Source organism: Canis lupus, chromosome 9, assembly GCF_003254725.2.
Source record: "Canis lupus dingo isolate Sandy chromosome 9, ASM325472v2, whole genome shotgun sequence".
NCBI classification, from domain to species: Eukaryota; Metazoa; Chordata; class Mammalia; order Carnivora; family Canidae; genus Canis; species Canis lupus.
The window spans coordinates 59,221,277-59,241,416 of NC_064251.1; the positions used below are offsets into that span (position 1 = coordinate 59,221,277).

Sequence of the window (20,140 nt, forward strand, 5' to 3'; positions counted from 1 at the left end):
TCAGAGGCCTCTTGACAGTGACAGTTTCTCAGGCTCTGCTATTTCTGATGATTTTAGCAGTTTTAAGGCATATTGGTTAAGTAGTTTTTGGAATATCTTTCAGTTGGGGAAAATCATGGAGGTAAAATGCCATTCTCATCCTGTCAGGGGCACATGCTACCTACATGATTTATGACTATTAATGTTACCCTTGATCACCTACCTGAAGTAGTATTTGTCAGATATCTTCACTGTAAAGTTGTCCCTTTATTCTCCCTTTTCATACTATACTCTTTGATAGGAAATCATTATGTGCAGTCCATACTTAAAAGAATGGGTGTTGGGCAGCCCAGGTGTCTCTGCCTCTCTCTCTCCTGCTCTGTATCTCTCATGATTAAATAAAATAAAATCTTTAAAAAAAAAAATGGGTGTTGTCACTTCTTCGGGGGCAAAGTACAGAAATTATTATTATTATTTTTTTAAAAGATTTATTTATTTATTCATTCAGAGAGAGAGACAGGCAGAGACACAGGCAGAGAGAGAAGCAGGCTCCGTGCAGGGAGCCCGATGTGGGACTCGATCCTGGTCTCCAGGATCACGCCCTGGGCTGCAGGCGGCGCCAAACCGCCGTGCCACCCGGGGCTGCCCCAGAAATTATTTTAAATGCTTTTTAGGAGACTTGTCTGTTCACCTCCATTTATTTATTTGTGTATTTATTTATATTCAGGCATTTATTTATATAAATGGATTTATGGATTTTTTTTTAAGATTTTGAGAGAGAGCGCGCGCGTGAGCATGAGCAAAGGGGAGGGGCATAGGGAGAGGGAGAGGCCGACTCTCTACTGAGCAAGGAGCCTAATGTGAAGCTTGATACCAGGACCCCGAGATTATAAATCCCTGCCAAAGGCAGATGCTCAACCAACTGAGCCACTCAGTGCCCTGGATTTTTTCTTTTTCTTTTTCCTGTATTTGTTCCAGTTTGGCCATTGGGTGCTCTTTAGTTTGTTGCTCTGCTGTGTCCCTATGACATACTCCTATTATTGTGGGTTAAAAAAATTTTTGAATGCTTCTTTACTTTTTGGCACTACAGGATGCTCCAGGCTCATCTTGTATAATTCTTGCCTCAGTCATAGAGTCAGACATTTCTCCAGGAAACCTTGTCTCCTTTTATTGGAGAATGGTATTAAAAATCAAGATCTGGGGGCACTTGGGTGGCTCAGTTGGTAGAACATTTGACTCGTGATTTCAGGGTCATGAGGTCAAGCCCCATGTTGGGCATGAACCTACTCAAAAGAAAAATCAAATTCTAGGTGCCAAGTGTGCTTGTTGCTACTACGGTACATTGGTATTATTATTATTTTTTAAAGATTTTATTATTTATTCATGAGAGACACAGAGAGAGAAAGAGAGGCAGAGACACAGGCAGAGGGAGAAGCAAGTTCCATGCAAGGAGCCCGACGTGGGACTTGATCCCGGTCCCGCAGATCACGCCCTGAGCCGAAGGCAGACGCTCAACCGCTGAGCCACCCAGGTGTCCTTACATTGGTATTAATTAGCATTCCTCTAATGATTAATGAAGTCAAATACCTTTATATATTTTTATTGGTTTTTTTGTATGTCCTGTTTTTCACGTGACGGAGCTATTCAAGAATTTTGTCCAATGACAGAGCTGAATAGTTGTAACAGAAACTGTATGGCTTACAAAGCCTAAAATATTTACTATTTGGCCCTTTATGAAAAAAGTTGCTTACACTTATAGTTACAATAACTATTTTAATGTCAGTTCTGGGTTGGTTTTGATTGGTTGATTTTTCTCATCACTGGTCAAATTTTCCTATTTCTTTGGATACCTAGTAATCTTTGTTTGGATGCCAGACACTGTGGGGGCACTGGAGTTTTTTGGTTTTGTTATTTCTGGAGATTTTTCCCAAGATGCAGTTAAATCATTTAGAAATATTTTGATCCTCTTGCGTATTTGTTTTAAGCTTTCTTGGATGGGACCAAATCAACATTTAGGGCTTACAGCAGTAGGGCTTATCATTCTTAACTGCTGTGGCAAGACCCTGTGGAATACTCTATCAGGAAATTAAAGGTAAAGTTTTACTTAGAAAAAGTCTGGCTAATGGGAATAGCACTATTGTGAACTCTAGGCTCTGTTCCCTCTATTCCTCTTGGATGATTTTTTTCCCCTCTGTCTTTGATAGTTTTCTTGGATGCATGGGTGGGTGCATATCTGGTGCAATACTTTAGAGGAACTCCCCACAGATCTCTAGTATTTTCTCTCTGTTTAGCTTTTTCCTCTGCAATATTCTACCCTGTGAACTCTAGCTGTCTTGGTCTCCCTGGACTCTCAGCTCCATCTTTTCAACTTAGGATATTCCTTGGGCTCTGCCTGAGCTCCCCTTCTCTGGGCCACACCCTGGAAATATTCTCAAGGCAGTTAGCTGGGGCAGTTGTAGGATTCACTTTTTGTCCTCAGAGATCACTGGATTTTGTTGCCTGATGTACAGTGTCTTGAAAACCAGTCTATTGTCTGAACTATTTTGTCTGCTTTCTTTTTGTTATTTAATGTAAGGGGGTAAATCTGGTTCTTATTACTGTATCTTGGCCAGAAGTGAAAGTCTTTGAGATTTTTTTTAAGATCCTGAATGGGTACTTAATTTTATCAAAATTTTTTTCTGTGTCTATGGAAATGATCATATGATTTTTTTTCTCCTCTCATTTTTCTGTTACTGTGTATTGAATTACATGAATTGATTTTTTCTAATGTTAAATCAGCCTTCCATTTCTAGAATAAACCATACTTAGTCATGATGTATTATCTATTTTTTACATATTTCTGTATATACAATATATACGGCATATGTATATAGGAACTAGTATATTTTTTAGAGTTTTAGCATCATATACTGCCCTTTGGGTTTTGACATCAAGGCTATCCTGGTTCATAAAATGGGTTGGGAAACATTTCTTCTTTTTCTGTAGAAAAGTTTTGTTAGTATTGGTGCGTTTTCTTCCGTAAATGGTTAGAAAAATCCTCTGGTGAAGCCATGTGGTGATTTCATTAGGGAAATGGCTTAATTACAGATTATTTCTTTAATAGACATAGGACCATTCAGATTTTTCATTTGTTTACATTTGAGTTTTAGTCAGCTGATTTTCTAAGAAGACAAATGATCTCTTCAAGGTCATATATCTAATAATGAATAAATCTTCCAGTCCTGTGCTTTTTGACTTTGTGAGACTAGCATAATGCATACTTTTGAATTTGAATACTCTTTTAAAAATTTTTTTTATTTAAAGATTTTATTTATTTATTCATGACAGAGAGAGAGAGAGAGAGAGAAAGAGAGAGAGAGACAGGCAGAAGCAGGCTCCATGCAGGGAGCCCGACGCGGGACTCGATCCCGGGTCTCCAGGATCATACACCGGGCCAAAGGCAGCGCCAAACTGCTGGGCTTACCAGGGCTGCCCTGAATTTCTATACTCTTTTATCCTCTACAGTAGATTATATTCTAGCAGGCAGGTTCGGTCTCTGATAAAATTTAGTATCACTGGAGGGTTAGGGCCAAATAGATATATTTAAATTAAATAAAAGCATAATTGAGGTTTGTATTGAGATTTTATTTTATTTTTTAAAAGATTTTATTTGAGAGAGACAGAGCACATGAGAGGGAGGGAGAGGCAGAGAGAGAAGCAGACTCCCTGCTGAACAGAGCCCAAAGTGGGGCTCAGTCTCAGGACCCTGAGAGGATGACCTGAGCTGAAGGCAGATGCTTACCTGACTGAGCCACCTAGGCGTATAAGATTTTACAAGGAGAGAGCTTGTTGTTTCAGTACTTCCTTTGGGCTCTTTCAGTCTCTAAAAGGTACATTTTACCTTTGGTAGTGGATTGCTTTTGGTTAGAATATGTATGGAAGAAACAGGTGGGGGTAGTATAGTTCTTAAACTTTAGAAGTAATATTTATATCGTTGTATTTGTTTTTCCAGATTTCAATTTTATTTCTTTTTTTTTCAAAGATTTTATTTATTTATTCATGAGAGACATATATAGAGAGGCAGAGACACAGGCAGAGGGAGAAGCAGGCTCCACGCAGGGAGCCCGACATGGGACTCGATCCCAGGTCCCCAGGATCACGCTCTGGGCTGCAGCGGCGCTAAACCGCTGTGCCACCGGGGCTCCCTTTATTTTTATTTCTTAAAACCTAGTAGATGAATGATCTGTCTGTAATTCTATGGCAATTGAAAGAAAGAAAAATAACTCTAGTTCGGGATATGACTTACCAAACTGATTTTTATATCTATTCTAGAGAGATTGTAATTAAGATTCTATTATCAGGGAAAATTTAGTGAATATGTAACATTTGAATACCATAAAATGTGTCCATCTTGTTATAGTAGACTTAGTTTAAGATTCACAAGTTGGGAAAGAATGTGAGTTTGAGTGGAGAGGGTTCAATTGAAGGTCTGTTTCTATAAAGTATGTAGTCTATTGCCAAAAGAAATATTACCTAGCAGCAGTTTACATGTGCCAAGAGAGGCCAGGAAAGTCTTGTAGTAGAAATTGTACAAGGGAGCTGTACAAGCGAGATGTCAGGCAGGAAATAAAGCCTACAATGCTAAAAAATTTTTACTGGATGACTAGGTCATTGGAAAGAAATCTTCCAATGCTTGTATTTTTTATCACGCTTTTATGCTGAATAGCCAGTTGAGAATTGCAGTCAGGTAATTTAAACTGTTGAAAAAATGTAAACCAAAACTTAAGAATTTTTCTGAGATTATATTGAATAAGTATTATTTCTGTCTTTTTCCTGCATAGTGTTTATTCTCTGAGATTAGGTTTGGAAATGTACTGGAAGAGGGGCTTTAAGTTCTTAGGAATAAAATACAGTAGGTAAACAATTTACTTTTCTGTGCCCAAAATGGGAATAGAGAAAATATAAATAAGTAATTGTACCAAAGTATTTATCTGTGGTTCTTTTTTCTTTCTTTCTTTTTTTTTTTTTTTTTAAGATTTTACTGGGATCCCTGGGTGGCGCAGCGGGTTAGCGCCTGCCTTTGGCCCAGGGCGCGATCCTGGAGACCCGGGATCAAATCCCACATCGGGCTCTCGGTGCATGGAGCCTGCTTCTCCCTCTGCCTGTGTCTCTGCCTCTCTCTCTCTCTCTCTCTCTGTGACTATCATAAATAAATTAAAAAATTAAAAAAAAATAAAGATTTTACTTATTTACTCATGAGAGACACACAGAGAGAGACAGGCAGAGACACAGACAGAGGGAGAAGCAGGCTCAATGCAGGGAGTCCGACGTAGGACTCAATCCCGGGTCTCCAGGATCACGCCCTGGACTGAAGGTGGCACTAAACCACTGACCCACCCGGGCTGCCTGGTTCTTTTTATTTCTAAAACACATTTCCCATTTTTACTGTACACATTCAGATGTATACTGTACAGAAATTTTGAGCCTAAGGGACTTTTAAGGAACATCTAATTCGGATTCCTTTATTGTGTGGGTAGAAGAAACAAGGCAGGGACCAATGAGGTATGAGTAACTTGCCCAGTATCATGAAGGGGAGATAGAACTTTTCCTTAATGACTGTTGGCTTAGTGAGTTACTTGAAATATCAAATGTACGGCGATGGCCTTGCTTGTCTCGCTACCTCATGGTGATGTATCATCTTTTAGTTCACTACCAGCAAAAGTAAAAACTATCAAGACCCTTTGAAAACCATTATAATTCAGGAAACAAAAATAGTATTGACATTTTATTTTTTTTATTTTTTATTTTTTTAATTTTTATTTATTTATGATAGTCACAGAGAGAGAGAGAGAGAGAGAGAGAGAGAGAGGCAGAGACACAGGCAGAGGGAGAAGCAGGCTCCATGCACCGGGAGCCCGATGTGGGATTTGATCCCGGGTCTCCGGGATCGCACCCTGGGCCAAAGGCAGGCGCCAAACCGCTGCGCCACCCAGGGATCCCAGTATTGACATTTTAAATAAAGTAAGAGTAGTTTTAGGTTCTTCAAATTGAGAGAAGTTTATTAAGAAATTATTTATAAGCTTTGTAGGCTGCTTCTACATTGGTGACATATTCTCTTCCATTATGAGTGCCCCTTAATATTCAGATAGGTTTTAAACATTAGTTTAAACTAATGTTTAAAACACAAAGGAATAGAGATGGTCCTGTAATTTCAGTTCTAAGCCATCTTTGTAACTAATCTATGTTAAAATCTTTTCTAGGGCAAGACTTAAAATCAGTCTGGTTTACTTCTGAGCCATATAATGTTGGTGTTAATTATTTTAAAAATGCACACAGTTCATAACAACATTAAAGAACTTTTTGAAGAAGCCTCCCCCCAAATTTGCCACTTAATATAAGAAAAATTTCTTTTTCCAGAGAAGTTTATTTTTAAATTTTTAAAAATTTTTAAATTTTTAAAAAAAGATTTTATTTTTATTTATTTGAGAGAGAGAGAAAGAGCAAGCTCATGGGCAGTGGGAAAAGGGAGGAGCAGGTTCCTCGCTGAGCAGGGAGCCCGATGTGGGGCTGAGCAGGGAGCCCGATGTGGGGCTCGATCTCAGGACCCCGGGATCACAACCTGAGCCAAAGGCAGACACCTAACTGACTGAGTCATCCAGGTGCCCCTTTAAAATTTTAATTAAGAGATCAAGACATTATCTGAAATCAAGAGTTAGATGTTTAACCAACTAAGCCTCCCAGGCACCCCTAGAAAAGTTTTATTTTGAGCTCAAGCTGCAGCTGCATTATAGTCAGTCCAGCAAAGGCAGTGTCGAATTATGGTTAAGAGCTAGGGCTTTGCCCCTTACTAGCTCTGGACTATTGAGCAAGTTACTTCCCTTGCATTGTCTCAATTTCTTCAGCTGTAAAATGGAAATGATAATACTATGTACCTCGTGTACTGTGTTTTGAGGATTCCATGAAAACTTGTGAATTGCTTAGAAAAGTTCTTGAAGTAAATTCAATGATTTAAACTAGCATTTTCCTGTGTAAAGCAGTAATTCAATATTCTGCAACTCAGTCTCTTAGTCATAAATATTTCCTTCCTTTTTTTAGTCTTATAAAATCCTTCACTCATCCCTGCTCCCCAGAGACAACCCAAAAGTCCCACCTAATCAGTACCAGGCTGTAGGTCTTGGCTCTTGTGATAGTCTCTACATCAGACTTGATGTAGTAGTCTCCACGTCGCTTTCTCATGTGTCTCTCTGAGCCCATATTCCACTCCCAGCATTCAGGGTTGGATAGCTGCAGGAGATACTCCCATTCTCCTCTTACCCCCTTTTCTTTCCCTCACCTTTTCAGCCCTTGGTCTTCTTGTGCTCTCCTTCTCTTTTGCTTCTGCACTTGATCTTTTGGCACTATTTTAAGTTCTGATAGGAAATATACTTTTTCTACTCATTTTCTTTTCTTGGATCAATCATTTTCCTTTTAGGCTTATCCTTTTGTCTTATATCTTTGAGTTCTTGGTTTGTGGAGTTCATTTTTTTCTTAATTTTCTTGATTTATTTCAAGAATGAGAAGAAATGTACATGGAATATGTGCTTTTCTTCGTCTTGCTTTTCTTCATCTTTATGTTGAATATTATATTTCTAAACCTATTTTTATATTTTACATAATTTTGTATTGGTCTGAAATCTAATGCTCTAGTCTTTTAAAAGGCATAGAATAAAATTCTGTTTCTGTCACTTGCTACTTTTTTGACTTTGAGCATTTTACTTCATCATTTGAGACTTAATTTTCTTATTTTAAAAAGTTGCTTCATAAGATCATCCAATGTTATTATAAATTTAGATTAACTTCTGCTTAAAAATGATGCACTTCCTTAGGCATCTACATTTCTCTCTTGATACAAAAAAGTAGAAAAGTAGTTCTTTATAGATCTTAAAAATAAGGAAAATGATTGAGAACAGAGTAGCTGAGAGAGATTTAGTAAGAATTTTGATAGAAACTTGACAGAGGAAAAAGTAACTGACATAGGAGGACAGAGATACTATTACCCTTTAGATCTTATCTTTAGGACCTGAAGACACAGTGCCTTGAAGAAGCACACTGTTTCACTCCACAAATTTCATAAGAGGCTCCAGTTACTTCAGAGATGGGAGTGAGACATTGAACGAGAAAAGGGGCATTGGCTCAAAGTCTGTTCACTGAAGTGTTGGATCTCTAGGTCCTCTGTCTTATACTGTGCAGCCAGAAAACTACTTGCCCTCCACCTCTCAATTATTCAGAAATCAAATGTGACCAGGGGCAGGGCTCTTTAAATTGGAGACATTTCAGAATGGAGTGACTCATGGGAGAGAAAATGGGGAATATCTGTGTGCTGAACAGTGGACCTACAACCTCTCACCTCATCTCCCAAATAAGCTATGACTCTTGATTAACTTGCCACCAGACTTTGGTGGCTAATTCAGGAAATTGAAGGGATATTTTTTAGATAAACTGAAGAAGATTCAAAGAAAATACTTTCTCATACTGACATTTAAGGGTCTCTAATGAAAAAGCTATTTCCTATAGGGAAGTTCCCTGATTGAAAACCCTGTCCATGCACCAGGGCTGCCAATCCCATCTTTCAGGGCCTTATTCTTAAATAGAAACAGGCAATTACTAAGGATCATGAGACATCAGAAAAAGCCTTCAACATGAACAGCAGAGACCAAAATGAAAACATAGCATAAAGGAAAAAAAAAAAAAAACACTGCATAAAGGAATCTGGTGGATATAGAGGTAGGTCAGGACTCTGAGTAAAAATGTAAAATGAAAAAAAAATGGAGGTGTCTAGGTGGTGCAGTCAGTTAAGTATCCAGCTCTTAGTTTAGGCTCTGGTTGTGGTCTTGGGGTCGTGGGGTCGATCCTGTGTCAGGCACCATGCTTGGGGAGGAGTCTGCTTAATATTCTCCACCCCTCACTCACATTTGCTCCCTCTGTCTCTCAAATAAACAAAAACAAAAACAAAAAACAAACCCACCAAACCAAACAAAAACTTCTCTAACTAACTAATAATATCATAGAAATATGGATTTATAGGGCAGCCTGGGTGGCTCAGCGGTTTAGCACCACCTTTGGTCCAGGGCCTGATCCTGGAGACCAGGGATCGAGTCCCACGTCGGGCTCCCTGCATGGAGCCTGCTTCTCCCTCTGCCTGTGTCTCTGCCTCTCTCTCTCTCTCTCTCTGTGTCTCTCATAAATAAATAAATAAAAATCTTTAAAAAAAAGAAATATGGATTTATAAAATGAGAATTGGATTCTTTGAAGAAAGAATAATTCAGTAATAAAAAAGAACTTCTGGATTTGTATAACTATGGCAGCTCAAATGAAAAAACAAAACTTTTTTTTTTGGTATATTGGAGTTCAATTTGCCAACATATAGCATAATACCGAGTGCTCATTCTGTCAAGTGCCCCCCTCAGTGCTCATCACCCAGTCACCCCAACCCCCTGCCCACCTCCCTTTCCACCACCCCTTGTTTGTTTCCCAGAGTTAGGTGTGTCTCATGTTCTGTCTCCCTCACTGATATTTCCCACTCATTTTCTCTCCTTTCCCCTTTATTCCCTTTCACTATTTTTTATATTCCCCAAATGAATGAGACAAACTATATAATGTTTGTCCTTCTCCGATTGACTTACTTCACTCAGCATAATACCCTCCAGTTCCATCCACGTCGAAGTAAATGGTGGGTATTTGTCATTTCTAATGGCTGAGGAATATTCCATTGTATAAATAGACCACATCTTCTTTATCCATTCATCTTTCGATGGACACCGAGGCTCCTTCCACAATTTAGCTATTGTGGACGTTGCTGCTATAAACATTGGGGTGCAGGTGTCCTGGCGTTTCACTGCATCTGTATCTTTGAGGTAAATCCCCAGCAGTGCAACTGCTGGGCTGTAGGGCAGTTCTATTTTTAACTCTTTGAGGAACTTCACACAGTTTTCCAGAGTGGCTGCACCAGTTCACATTCACACCAACAGTGCAAGAGGGTTCCCCTTTCACCACATCCTCTCCAACATTTGTTGTTTCCTGTCTTGTTAATTTTCACCATTCATACTGTGTGAGGTGGTATCTCATTGTGGTTTTGATATGTATTTCCCTGATGGCAAGTGATGCGGAGCATTTTCTCATGTGCTTGTTGGCCATGTCTGTGTCTTTGTGAGATTTCTGCTCATGTCTTTTGCCCATTTCAGGATTGGATTGTTTGTTTCTTGGGTGTTGAGTGTAATAAGTTCTTTATAGATCTTGGAAACTAGCCCTTTATCTGATAGGTCATTTGCAAATAAATATCTTCTCCCATTCTGTAGGTTGTCTTTTAGTTTTGTTGACTGTTTCTTTTGCTGTACAGAAGCTTTTAATCTTGATTAAGTCCCAATACTTCATTTTTGCTTTTGTTTCCCTTGCCTTCATAGATGTATCTTGCAAGAAGTTGCTGTGGCCAAGTTCTAAAAGGGTATTGCCTGTGTTGTCCTCTAGGATTTTGATGGATTCTTGTCTCACATTTAGATCTTTCATCCATTTTGAGTTTATCTTTGTGTATGCTCTCAGAGAATGGTCTAGTTTCATTCTTCTGCATGTGGCTGTCCAATTTTCCCAGCACCATTTATTGAAGAGACTGTCCTTTTTCCAGTGGTCTTTCCTGCTTTGTCGAATAGTAGTTGACCATAGAGTTGAGGGCCCATTTCTGGGCCACTGATCTACGTGTCTGTTTTTGTGCCAGTACCACACTGTCTTGATGATCACAGCTTTGTAGTACAACCTGAAATCTGGCATTGTGATGCCCCTGGCTCTGGTTTTCTTTTTTAATATTCCCCTGGCTATTCAGGGTCTTTTCTGATTCCACATAAACTTAAGATTATTTTTTCCAACTCTCTGAAGAAAGTCCATGGTATTTTGATAGGGATTGCATTAAATGTGTAAGTTGCCTTGGGTAGCATGACATTTTCACAATATTAATTCTGCCAATCCATGAGCATGGAATATTTTTCATACATCTCTTTGTGTCTTCCTCAATTTCTTTCAGAAGTGTTCTGTAGTGTAGGGTATAGATCCTTTAGATCCTTTACCTCTTTGGTTAGGTTTATTCCTAGGTCTCTTATGCTTTTGGGTGCAATTGTAAATGGGATTGACTCCTTAATTTCTCTTTCTTCAGTCTCAGTGTATAGAAATGCCACTGATTTCTGGGCATTGGTTTTGTATCCTGCCACACTGCCGAATTGCTGTATGAGTTCTAGCAATCTTGGGGTGGAGTCTTTTGGGTTTTCTATGTAGAGTATCATGTCATCTGCAAAGAGGGAGAGTTTGACTTCTTCTTGCCAATTTAAATGCCTTTTATTTCTTTTTGTTGCCTGATTGCTGAGGCTAGGACTTCTAGTACTGTGTTGAAGAGCAGTGGTGAGAGTAGACATCCCTGTCTTGTTCCTGATCTTAGGGGAAAGGCTCCCAGTGCTGCCCCATTGAGAATGATATTTGCTGTGGGCTTTTCGTAGATGGCTTTTAAGATGTTGAGGAATGTTCCCTCTATCCCTACACTCTGAAGAGTTTTGATCAGGAATGGGTGCTCTATTTTGTCAAATGCTTTCTCTGCATCTAATGAGAGGATCCTATGGTTCTTGGTTTTTCTCTTGCTGATATGATGAATCACATTGATTGTTTTACGAGTGTTGAACCAGCCTGTGTCCCGGGGGTAAATCCTACTTGGTCATGGTGAATAATTTTCTTAATGTACTGTTGGATCCTATTGGCTAGTATCTTGTTGAGAATTTTTGCATCTGTGTTCATCAGGGATATTGGTCTATACTTCTCCTTTTTGGTGGGGTCTTGTCTGGTTTTGGAATTAAGGTGATGCTGGCCCCATAGAACAAGTTTGGAAGTATTCCATCCCTTTCTATCTTTCGGAACAGTTTTAGTAGAATAGGTATTGTTTCTTCATTAAACGTTTGATAGAATTCCCCTGGGAAGCCATCTGGCCCTGGACTTTGTGTCTTGGGAGGTTTTTGATGACTGCTTCAATTTCCTCCCTGGTTATTGCCCTGTTCGGGTTTTCTATTTCTTCCTGTTCCAGTTTTGGTAGTTTGTGGTTTTCCAGAAATGCGTCCATTTCTTCCAGATTGCCTAATTCATTGGCGTATAGCTGCTCATAATATGTTTTTAAAATCGTTTGTATTACCTTGTGATCTCTCCTTTTTACTTTGTGATTTTATTAATTAGAGTCTTTTCTCTTTTGTTTTTAATAAGGCTGGCTAATGGTTTATCTATCTTATTAATTCTTTCAAAGAACCAACTCCTGGTTTTGTTGATCTGTTCTACAGTTCTTCTGGTCTTACTTCATTGAGTTCTGCTCGGATCTTTATTAACTCTCTTCTTCTGCTGGGTGTAGATTTATTTTCTGTTCTTTCTCCAGTTCCTTTAGGTGCAGGGTTAACTTGTGTATTTGAGTTTTTTCCAATTTTTTGAGGGATGCTTGTATTGCAATGTATTTCTTTCTCAGGACTGCTTTTGCTGTATCCCAAAGATTTTGAATGGTTGTATCTTCATTCTCATTAGTTTCCATGAATCTTTTTAATTCTTCTCTAATTTCGTGGTTGACCCTTTCATCTTTTAGCAGGATGGTCTTTAACCTCCACGAAAACATTTTTTTTAAGTGGTTGAAACCAAGTGAAATTGAAGAAATCTCCCAGAAACTAAAAGAAGAACACAATGATAGAAAGTAAGAGAAAAAGATATTCTTTGAGGAAGACACAGTTGCAGCTATAGTAGAGCTTCATTGGCCTGCTTCTGCTTCCAACTCACTGCTATTCACTTTCCTCAAGGAACAAGTTGGTCAGGAAGCCATGCTGTGGCCATGGATTTTATTTAATTAATTAATTTATTTTAAAAAGATTTATTTATTTATTTATTTATTTATTTATTATTTTAAAAATTTATTTATTTATTCATGAGAGACACACAGAGAGAGAGAGAGAGAGGCAGAGACACAGGCAGAGGGAGAAGCAGGCCCCATGCAGGGAGCCCAACGTGGGACCCGATCCCGGGTCTCCAGGATCATGCCCTGGCGTGAAGGCAGCGTTAAACCGCTGAGCCACCCAGGCTGCCCCTATTTATTTATTTTAGAGAGAAAGTGTGTGAACAGGAGGAGGGGCAGAGGGAGAGGGAGAGAGAATCCCAAGTAGACTCCCTGCTGAGCATGGAACCTGACATGGGGCTCAACCCCACAACCTCAAGATCATGACCCCAGCCAAAATTGAGAGTTGGACACCCAACTGACTGAGCCACCCAGGTGCTCCATGGCCATGGCTTTTAAAAGCACCTGAAAGACCCCTGTGGAACCACAGGTGGTAATTAACTGAATTAGAATGACTAACCAGCCACAGTGTAAAACCTCTGAGGAAGGTATAGGCTGACTTGATCGGCGGTGCAAAAGAAAATAATCTTAAATTGAAAGGACCAGTTCAGATGCCTACCATGACTCTGAAAATCACTACAAGAAAAACTCTTTATGGTGAATATTCTAAGACTTGGGATTGTTTTCAGTTGAGGATCCAGAAGCGAGACACTGATTGGCTCCATCCTTCTGAAATTGTTAAACAGATTACTTCCATCAGTATTGAGCCAGGAGTTGAAGTTGAAGTCACCATTGCACATGCTTAAATCAACCTTTTTAGTAAATTGATTATCAATTGTTAAGAAAAAAAAAGAGAGCAAAGATGAGAGGCTTACAAAATTAATTGAGGAGGTTCAAGGACAGACTAATAGAAGCTGCATAAGGAAAGAAGAGAGAAAAATAATACAAAACAAAAAGAAAATAAGAAAATTGTCCAGAACTGATGTTTCAGAGTGAAAAACCTCTGATTGGGTAGCACAGTGAATGAAAAAAGAACCATAGTAAGGCCCAGCATGTTGAAATTGCAGAAAATCCTTTACAAAAGATAAAATAAAGGTCTTGAAAGCTTGCAGATGGACAGACAGGCACACACAAACACCCTTTACATCACTTTTATGGAATAGAGAATAAGAATAAGTCAGACTTCACAATTGCAACTCTAAGAGGCTAAAAGACAATGGAGTAGTGCTTGAAAAATTCTGATAAAAAATTACTTTCAACCTGAATTTGATACCTGGCCATATTACCAATTGTTAGTGGCATAATACAATACCGTGTTTTGATCAACAGAGATTTGGAAATTTTATCTTTCATGTGCCCTTTCTTAAGACTACTTGAAGGTGGACCACCTGGATGGCTCTGTCAGTTAAGCATCTGACTTTAGCTCAGGTCCTGATCTCAGGGACTTGGGATAGAGACCCGCACTCAGCAAAGAGTTTGCTTGTCCCTCTCCCTCTGCCCCTACCCCTGCTCATGCTCTCTCTGTCTCCCTCCCAGATAAATAAATAAAAATCTTAAAAAAAAAACAAAAAAACATGACTACATGAAGGGTGCTCTGTGGCAAAGTAAGGAATTATTCCATGAAAGATGATGATAACAGACTTCAAGAAGTGGTAACTCCAACCACTTTTATTGTAGGAGAACAATAAAAGTGAAGTTTCAAGATGACAGTATATAACAGATCTGAGAACAATCAGTCCACTGTGTTGAGAAATGGAGTGCTATGGCAAAGAAGTGCTCAGGGGAAAATAACAGACTTTACTTGGGGACAAATAGTAGATTATTTTATATGATAGAACATTAAGAATAATATTGATACACCTATGATGGAATATTTTGGAAAACTTAAAGTTAGATATAAGAATCTGAGGCATGTGTAAATACCAGGAGGAGGAGGGCTCTAGGTTTTTGACCAGTTGACTGGAGTATGAAGTTTTAGAATGACAATCCTTTATTTTTAAAGATTTTATTTATTTATTTATTGAGAGAGGGAGAAAGAACATGAGTTGGGGGCAGGCAGAGGGAGAGGAAGAGGGAGAGAATCTCAAACAGACTCCCCTCTGAGCACAGGGCTCTCTGTCTTATCACCCTGAGATCATGACCTGAGCCAAAATCAAGAGTTGGATGCTTAACCAAGAGAGCCACCCTGGTGCCCCTGGAATGATAATCTTTTAAATGATGGAGTCTTCCTGTAATTGGAGTTTCTAAATCTAAAAATATTCTTGACTTACTCTTTAAAAATCTAAATGTTCATGTCTTATTACAAAGCTACAGTAATTGAGGCAGTGTGGTCCTGACATAATGATAGACCTTTAGATCAATGGAATTGAATTGAAAGTCCAGAAATAAAATCCATACATCGTGGTAATTAATTTTCAATAGGGGTACTGAGAGAATCAGTGGTGAAATGATAGTCTTTTCTATAAATGGTGCTGGGATAATAGGATATCCACATGCGAAAGAATGAAGTTGGACCCCTAGCCTCACATTATATATGAAAATTAACTAAAGTGGGTCACAGACCTAAATGTAAGAGCTAAAACTAAAACTCCTAGAAGAAAACAGAAGTAAATCTTTGTGACCTTGGATTAGACAATGATTTCTTAGATATGACACCGAAAATAAGTGACAAAAGAAAAAATAGATAAATTGGATTATATCAAAAATGAAAAACTTTTTGTTTCAAACACCTTCAAGAAACTGAAAAGACAACCCACAGAATGGGAAAATTGATTTGCAAATCATATATCTCATAAGGGACTTCAACTCAGAATGTAAAAAAAAAAAAAAAAAAAAGCTCTTTCAAGTATAAAAAAGCAAAATATATATGTCCAGAGGATTTGGAAAAGCAATATATAACCAGAGGCTTTGAATAGACATTTGTCTAAGGAAGATACATAAACAGCCAATAAGCTTATGAAAAGATGCTCAACATCATTAGTTACTAAGGAAATGCGGATCAAAACAATGAGATACTGAATCATACGCACTAGCATGGCTATAATAAAAGAGAAAGACAGAAGTGTTGATGAGGATGTGAAGAAATTGGAACCCTCATTACATTGCAGGTGGGACTGTAAAATGATGCAGTCTCTTTGGCAAGCAGTTTGGCGATCCTGTAAAAAGTTAAGAGCAAGGAGTTACCACATGGCCCAGTAATTCCACGTCTAGATATACACTCAAAAAAGTGAAAACATATATTCATGCAAAAACTTGTACACAGATTTTCAAGGCAGTATTATTCATAATAGCCCAAAAGTGGAAACAACTCAATTGTTTATCCACTGATGCTTGGGCAAATATGATGTGGTATATCCATAAAATGAACTATTAAGTAGTCATAAAAAAAATTTGAAGTACATCATTGGTGAATCTTTAAAACATGATGTTAAGTGAAGGAAGCCAGTCACAAAAGTCCACATATTGTCTGATCCCATTTATATGAAATACCCTGTAGGCAAATTCATGGAGACAAAACAGATTAATGGTTGCCAGAGTAGGGGAAAATGGGGAGTGACTACTGATGGATATTAGATTTCTTTTAGGGTGATGAAAATGTTCTGGATAGTGGTGATTGATGTAGAATTTTGTGAATATGCTAAAAATCCCTGAGTTACACAATTTTTTAAAAATATTTCATTTATTTCAGACAGAAAGAGCATGTGTACACACAAGTGGGTGGGGGGCAGAGGTAGAAGCAGAATTCCTGCTGAACAGGGATCCCAATGTGAGGCTGGATCCCAGGATCTCAGGATGACTTGAGCTGAATGCAGATGGTTAACCCAGGTGCCCCACGCTTTTTTTTTTCTTGTAAAGATTTTTAAATTTATTTACTGGAGAGAGAGCAAGTAAGAGACAGAACATGAGCTGGTAGGGGGAGTGGCCTGAGGGTGAAGGAGAAGCAGGCTACCCACCGAGCAGGGAGCCCAGTGCAGGGCTCAATCCCAATCCCGGGACTCCGGGATCATGACCTGAGCTGAAGGCAGACCCTTAACTGACTGAGCCACCCAGACGCCTCTGAGTTTACACACTTTAAAGAGATTGTAGGGCAGCCCCCGTGGCTTAGCAATTTGGTGCCGCCTTCAGCCCAGGGCGAGATCCTGGAGACCCGGGATCGAGTCCACGTCGGGCTCCCCGCACGAAGCCTCCTTCTCCCTCTGCCTGTGTCTCTGGCGCCCCCCCTTCCCCCGCCGTGTGTCTCAAATAAATAAATAAATAAATAAATAAATAAATAAATAAAGTCTTTAAAAATAAAGAGATTGTACACCTTAAGGCATGTATCTCAATTAAGCTGTTATTAAAAAAAACAATGTGTTATGAATGGTTTACTCTAATGACTAATAAGAGATTGTTTTGTGATAAAATATTAATTGGAATCATAAAGCAATTAACCACCTCCAGATTGAGTGATGACTGAGAAGCGGTTAGAAAAAATTGCATGAGGGATCCCTGGGTGGCGCAGCGGTTTGGCGCCTGCCTTTGGCCCAGGGCGTGATCCTGGAGACCTGGGATCGAATCCCACGTCAGGCTCCCGGTGCATGGAGCCTGCTTCTCCCTCTGCCTATGTCTCTGCCTCTCTCTCTCTCTCTCTGTGACTATCATAAATAAATAAAAATTTAAAAAAAAATTAAAAAAAAAAAAAAAAAAGAAAAAATTGCATGAGCCTGCCGCAGACAACAAATAAAACTTGGCATTTCTACAGTAGCTGCTGTATAGCCAAACATAAGGTAACATTTTTGTTGTTTAGGCTAGATTTGGGAAGATAAGACATTTTGATATAAATTTGAAGTTGATTCTTAGCTTGAAATGTGTTCTTGTAACAGGTTTATACTTAGGTGGGATAAAACCATGATTGTAAAACTAGAATGTGACAAAATAAAAATTGTGCCTTTAATTCCAGTTCATTGTCAAATCATTCACCAAACAGATAGAAGAAAGAACTATTTTGGCCATAAATATCTTCCATCATTGCTTAGATAGAAGTGAATGCTCTCTTTTGAAAAACAACCTGAATTACTTTCAAAAAGGTATTTTTTGGTAGTTTTGCCTGATTGGTTTAGGTCAGTATTTTCATCTTATACTTATTACTTGCCATTTTTGATGAATATTTGTTTTAAAAAATAATTGAATCATGACCTGGGTTTTTGGAAGTGTACCAACACTACTATGGTAATTTTATACGAAAATTTTCCCTAGCTTTATCAAACTTTCATTTATTGCTAGTCTGTTCTGGATTTTAATGTGATATTAGAGGTCACAAGTTATACTCATATGATTATCCACTCTGCAATTTCCTTTAATCATCATAAAAAAGATGTAATTTTTACAGCATGATTTGACCCAGGAGGTTATATTATTTAAAGTAATGCTAAAGAACTTTGTGAAGATGCATGCTCCACTGGTTCATTTGGGAAAGTATTTGACTGAGGGCCAATTAAACATTTGTGTCAGCTCTAGTCGGTAGCTTCTTCGAGATAATTATCTTAAAGCAATTTTAGCTTTGTGTTGTAGCAAATAGTGTAAAGAATTTCTGTAAAATATACTGCTAGAAACTTCATTTTGCAGCATTTGTGATTTTTTTGTTTGTTTTTCGTTTAATGTGTTGAGAGCTGGCAAAAATGATCTGACAGGCGGAATTAAACAGAAATCTTTTGGGGATGGTAGTGACTGATGTGTTTGGATTCTAAAGCCTAGAGCCTAAAGGAAGTGATGGCAAGAGTAGAACTGTAAACCTCAAAATGCCAGCAACTTCGGATGCATTCAAGACTTTTTTCCATTAAGATTTGGAGTTAATTTTTTGAAAGTAGTTACAGCCGTGTGATATATGTACCTCATACTAGAAACTCCTTTATCTTTTTTCCAGTTACTTCTGCCAGGTGGATTTTAATATGCTAGGAAGAAGATGATGTCAGCTCTTTTGTACTTTAGACTAGAATGAAGATCCTCTTGTCTACTTGAAGAGTCTATTTGAATCCCTCTTGAGTGACTGGCTTTATTTTTTTATTGTATTTTCTAACTGTCCATTTCTACTTGCGGTAATAATCCTGGTAGGATGCATATTACCAGTTGTATGTGAAGGTGTAGCTATATGGAGCATAAAATTAGATACGCTTCCTGCCTTTGGCTCAGAATCTAAATTTAGTAGACGAGAATCTCCTTTCCTAGATGTCATTAAAAATAGAAGATACCCATCTGTCTAGAATGGTTTAGATACAATTCTGCCTACAGGCTTGGAGGTGAACTATATAATGTTGACTCTCTTTTAGCTCTAGAATTCTTGGGAAAATATCTTCTTTAATTTAGAGGCCAAGACTGTTGATAGCTTACAGTGTTGACCTTAAATGATCCTCTAAGTTTGTGAAAATCAGGAAGATCTAAGAGAACTGAATTTTGAGGAGAAATGTAAAAGGTAATATTACTTGGTTAAGAAAATTGACTTTGAAATAAAAGCACTAGTGTTCCAATCTAATACTTAAAATTTACTAGGTATATAAGAGAATTACTGAACTCCATAGAGATTGTAACCTCATTTATAATGTTGGAATAGTAAGTCCTACTTCATAGAGTTGTTGAGGAGTAAGTTAAATTAACTAATGTTTGTAATGTGCTTTCTTCAGTGCCTAGCATGTAGAAGGCATTTATTGGTGGTAGTTATTATTGTTTCTTGTAATAAACAGAAATTCTGGTTCTGTTTTTTTTTTCCCCTTCAGATTCTGCCATCTTACTATTAACAGATCTGACTTGAGAGACCAGGATAGAATGGGGTCAGAGATAAACAGAATTCCTAGAGGTATTTGGAGTGATGGAAATCATTTAGAAGAGTACTGAAAGTGACCCCCAAAGGACTGCCTACATTTTGGGGTGACAGAAGACACAGGGAAATACAGAACACTATCAATGAGATGAGAAGACAGCTAGGAGAGTGATGTCACGGAATTCAAGACTTAGGCTGTTCCTCAGGTCACATATTTTCTTCAGAAGTTTATTTAAAAAAAGTTTATTCAAGATATTTTCACCACGAGGTGATGTTAGGTAATGGCAAGACCCTGAGGAAACCATTGAACTGGGCAATTAGGAGGTCTTGATCTTTGAGAGAATAGAGAAATGACTGTAGACCCAGATTTTATTGGGCAGAGAAGTAAAAGTGAGGTGAGGAGAAGTGGAGGTCATAATTAAGAAAATTTAGTTGTATGGGGGAGAGAGAAAAACTTAAGGGGGTGGAGAAGGGGTTTGTTTGGGTTTGTTTGTTTTGTTTAGGAAAGAAAAAACATG

At 38.4% G+C, this 20,140-nt stretch overlaps 1 protein-coding gene and 1 pseudogene across 7 annotated transcripts in view; both read left to right on the forward strand.

The window, feature by feature from the left end:
- Window positions 1-20,140, forward strand: part of SCAI (suppressor of cancer cell invasion) — a 165,203-nt gene that overhangs the window by 27,815 nt on the left and 117,248 nt on the right. For 2 of the 7 annotated variants that reach the window (XM_025475128.3, XM_025475127.3), the window contains exon 3: window positions 19,579-19,828. The exons of the other annotated variants lie outside the window; for them this stretch is intronic. In XM_025475128.3, coding sequence (XP_025330913.1) covers window positions 19,794-19,828 — 35 coding nt within the window. In that variant the 5' untranslated portion in view covers window positions 19,579-19,793. The remainder of the gene's footprint in view (window positions 1-19,578; window positions 19,829-20,140) is intronic. 7 annotated transcript variants of the gene reach the window in all.
- Window positions 13,278-14,333, forward strand: LOC112677198 (40S ribosomal protein S20-like; annotated as a pseudogene).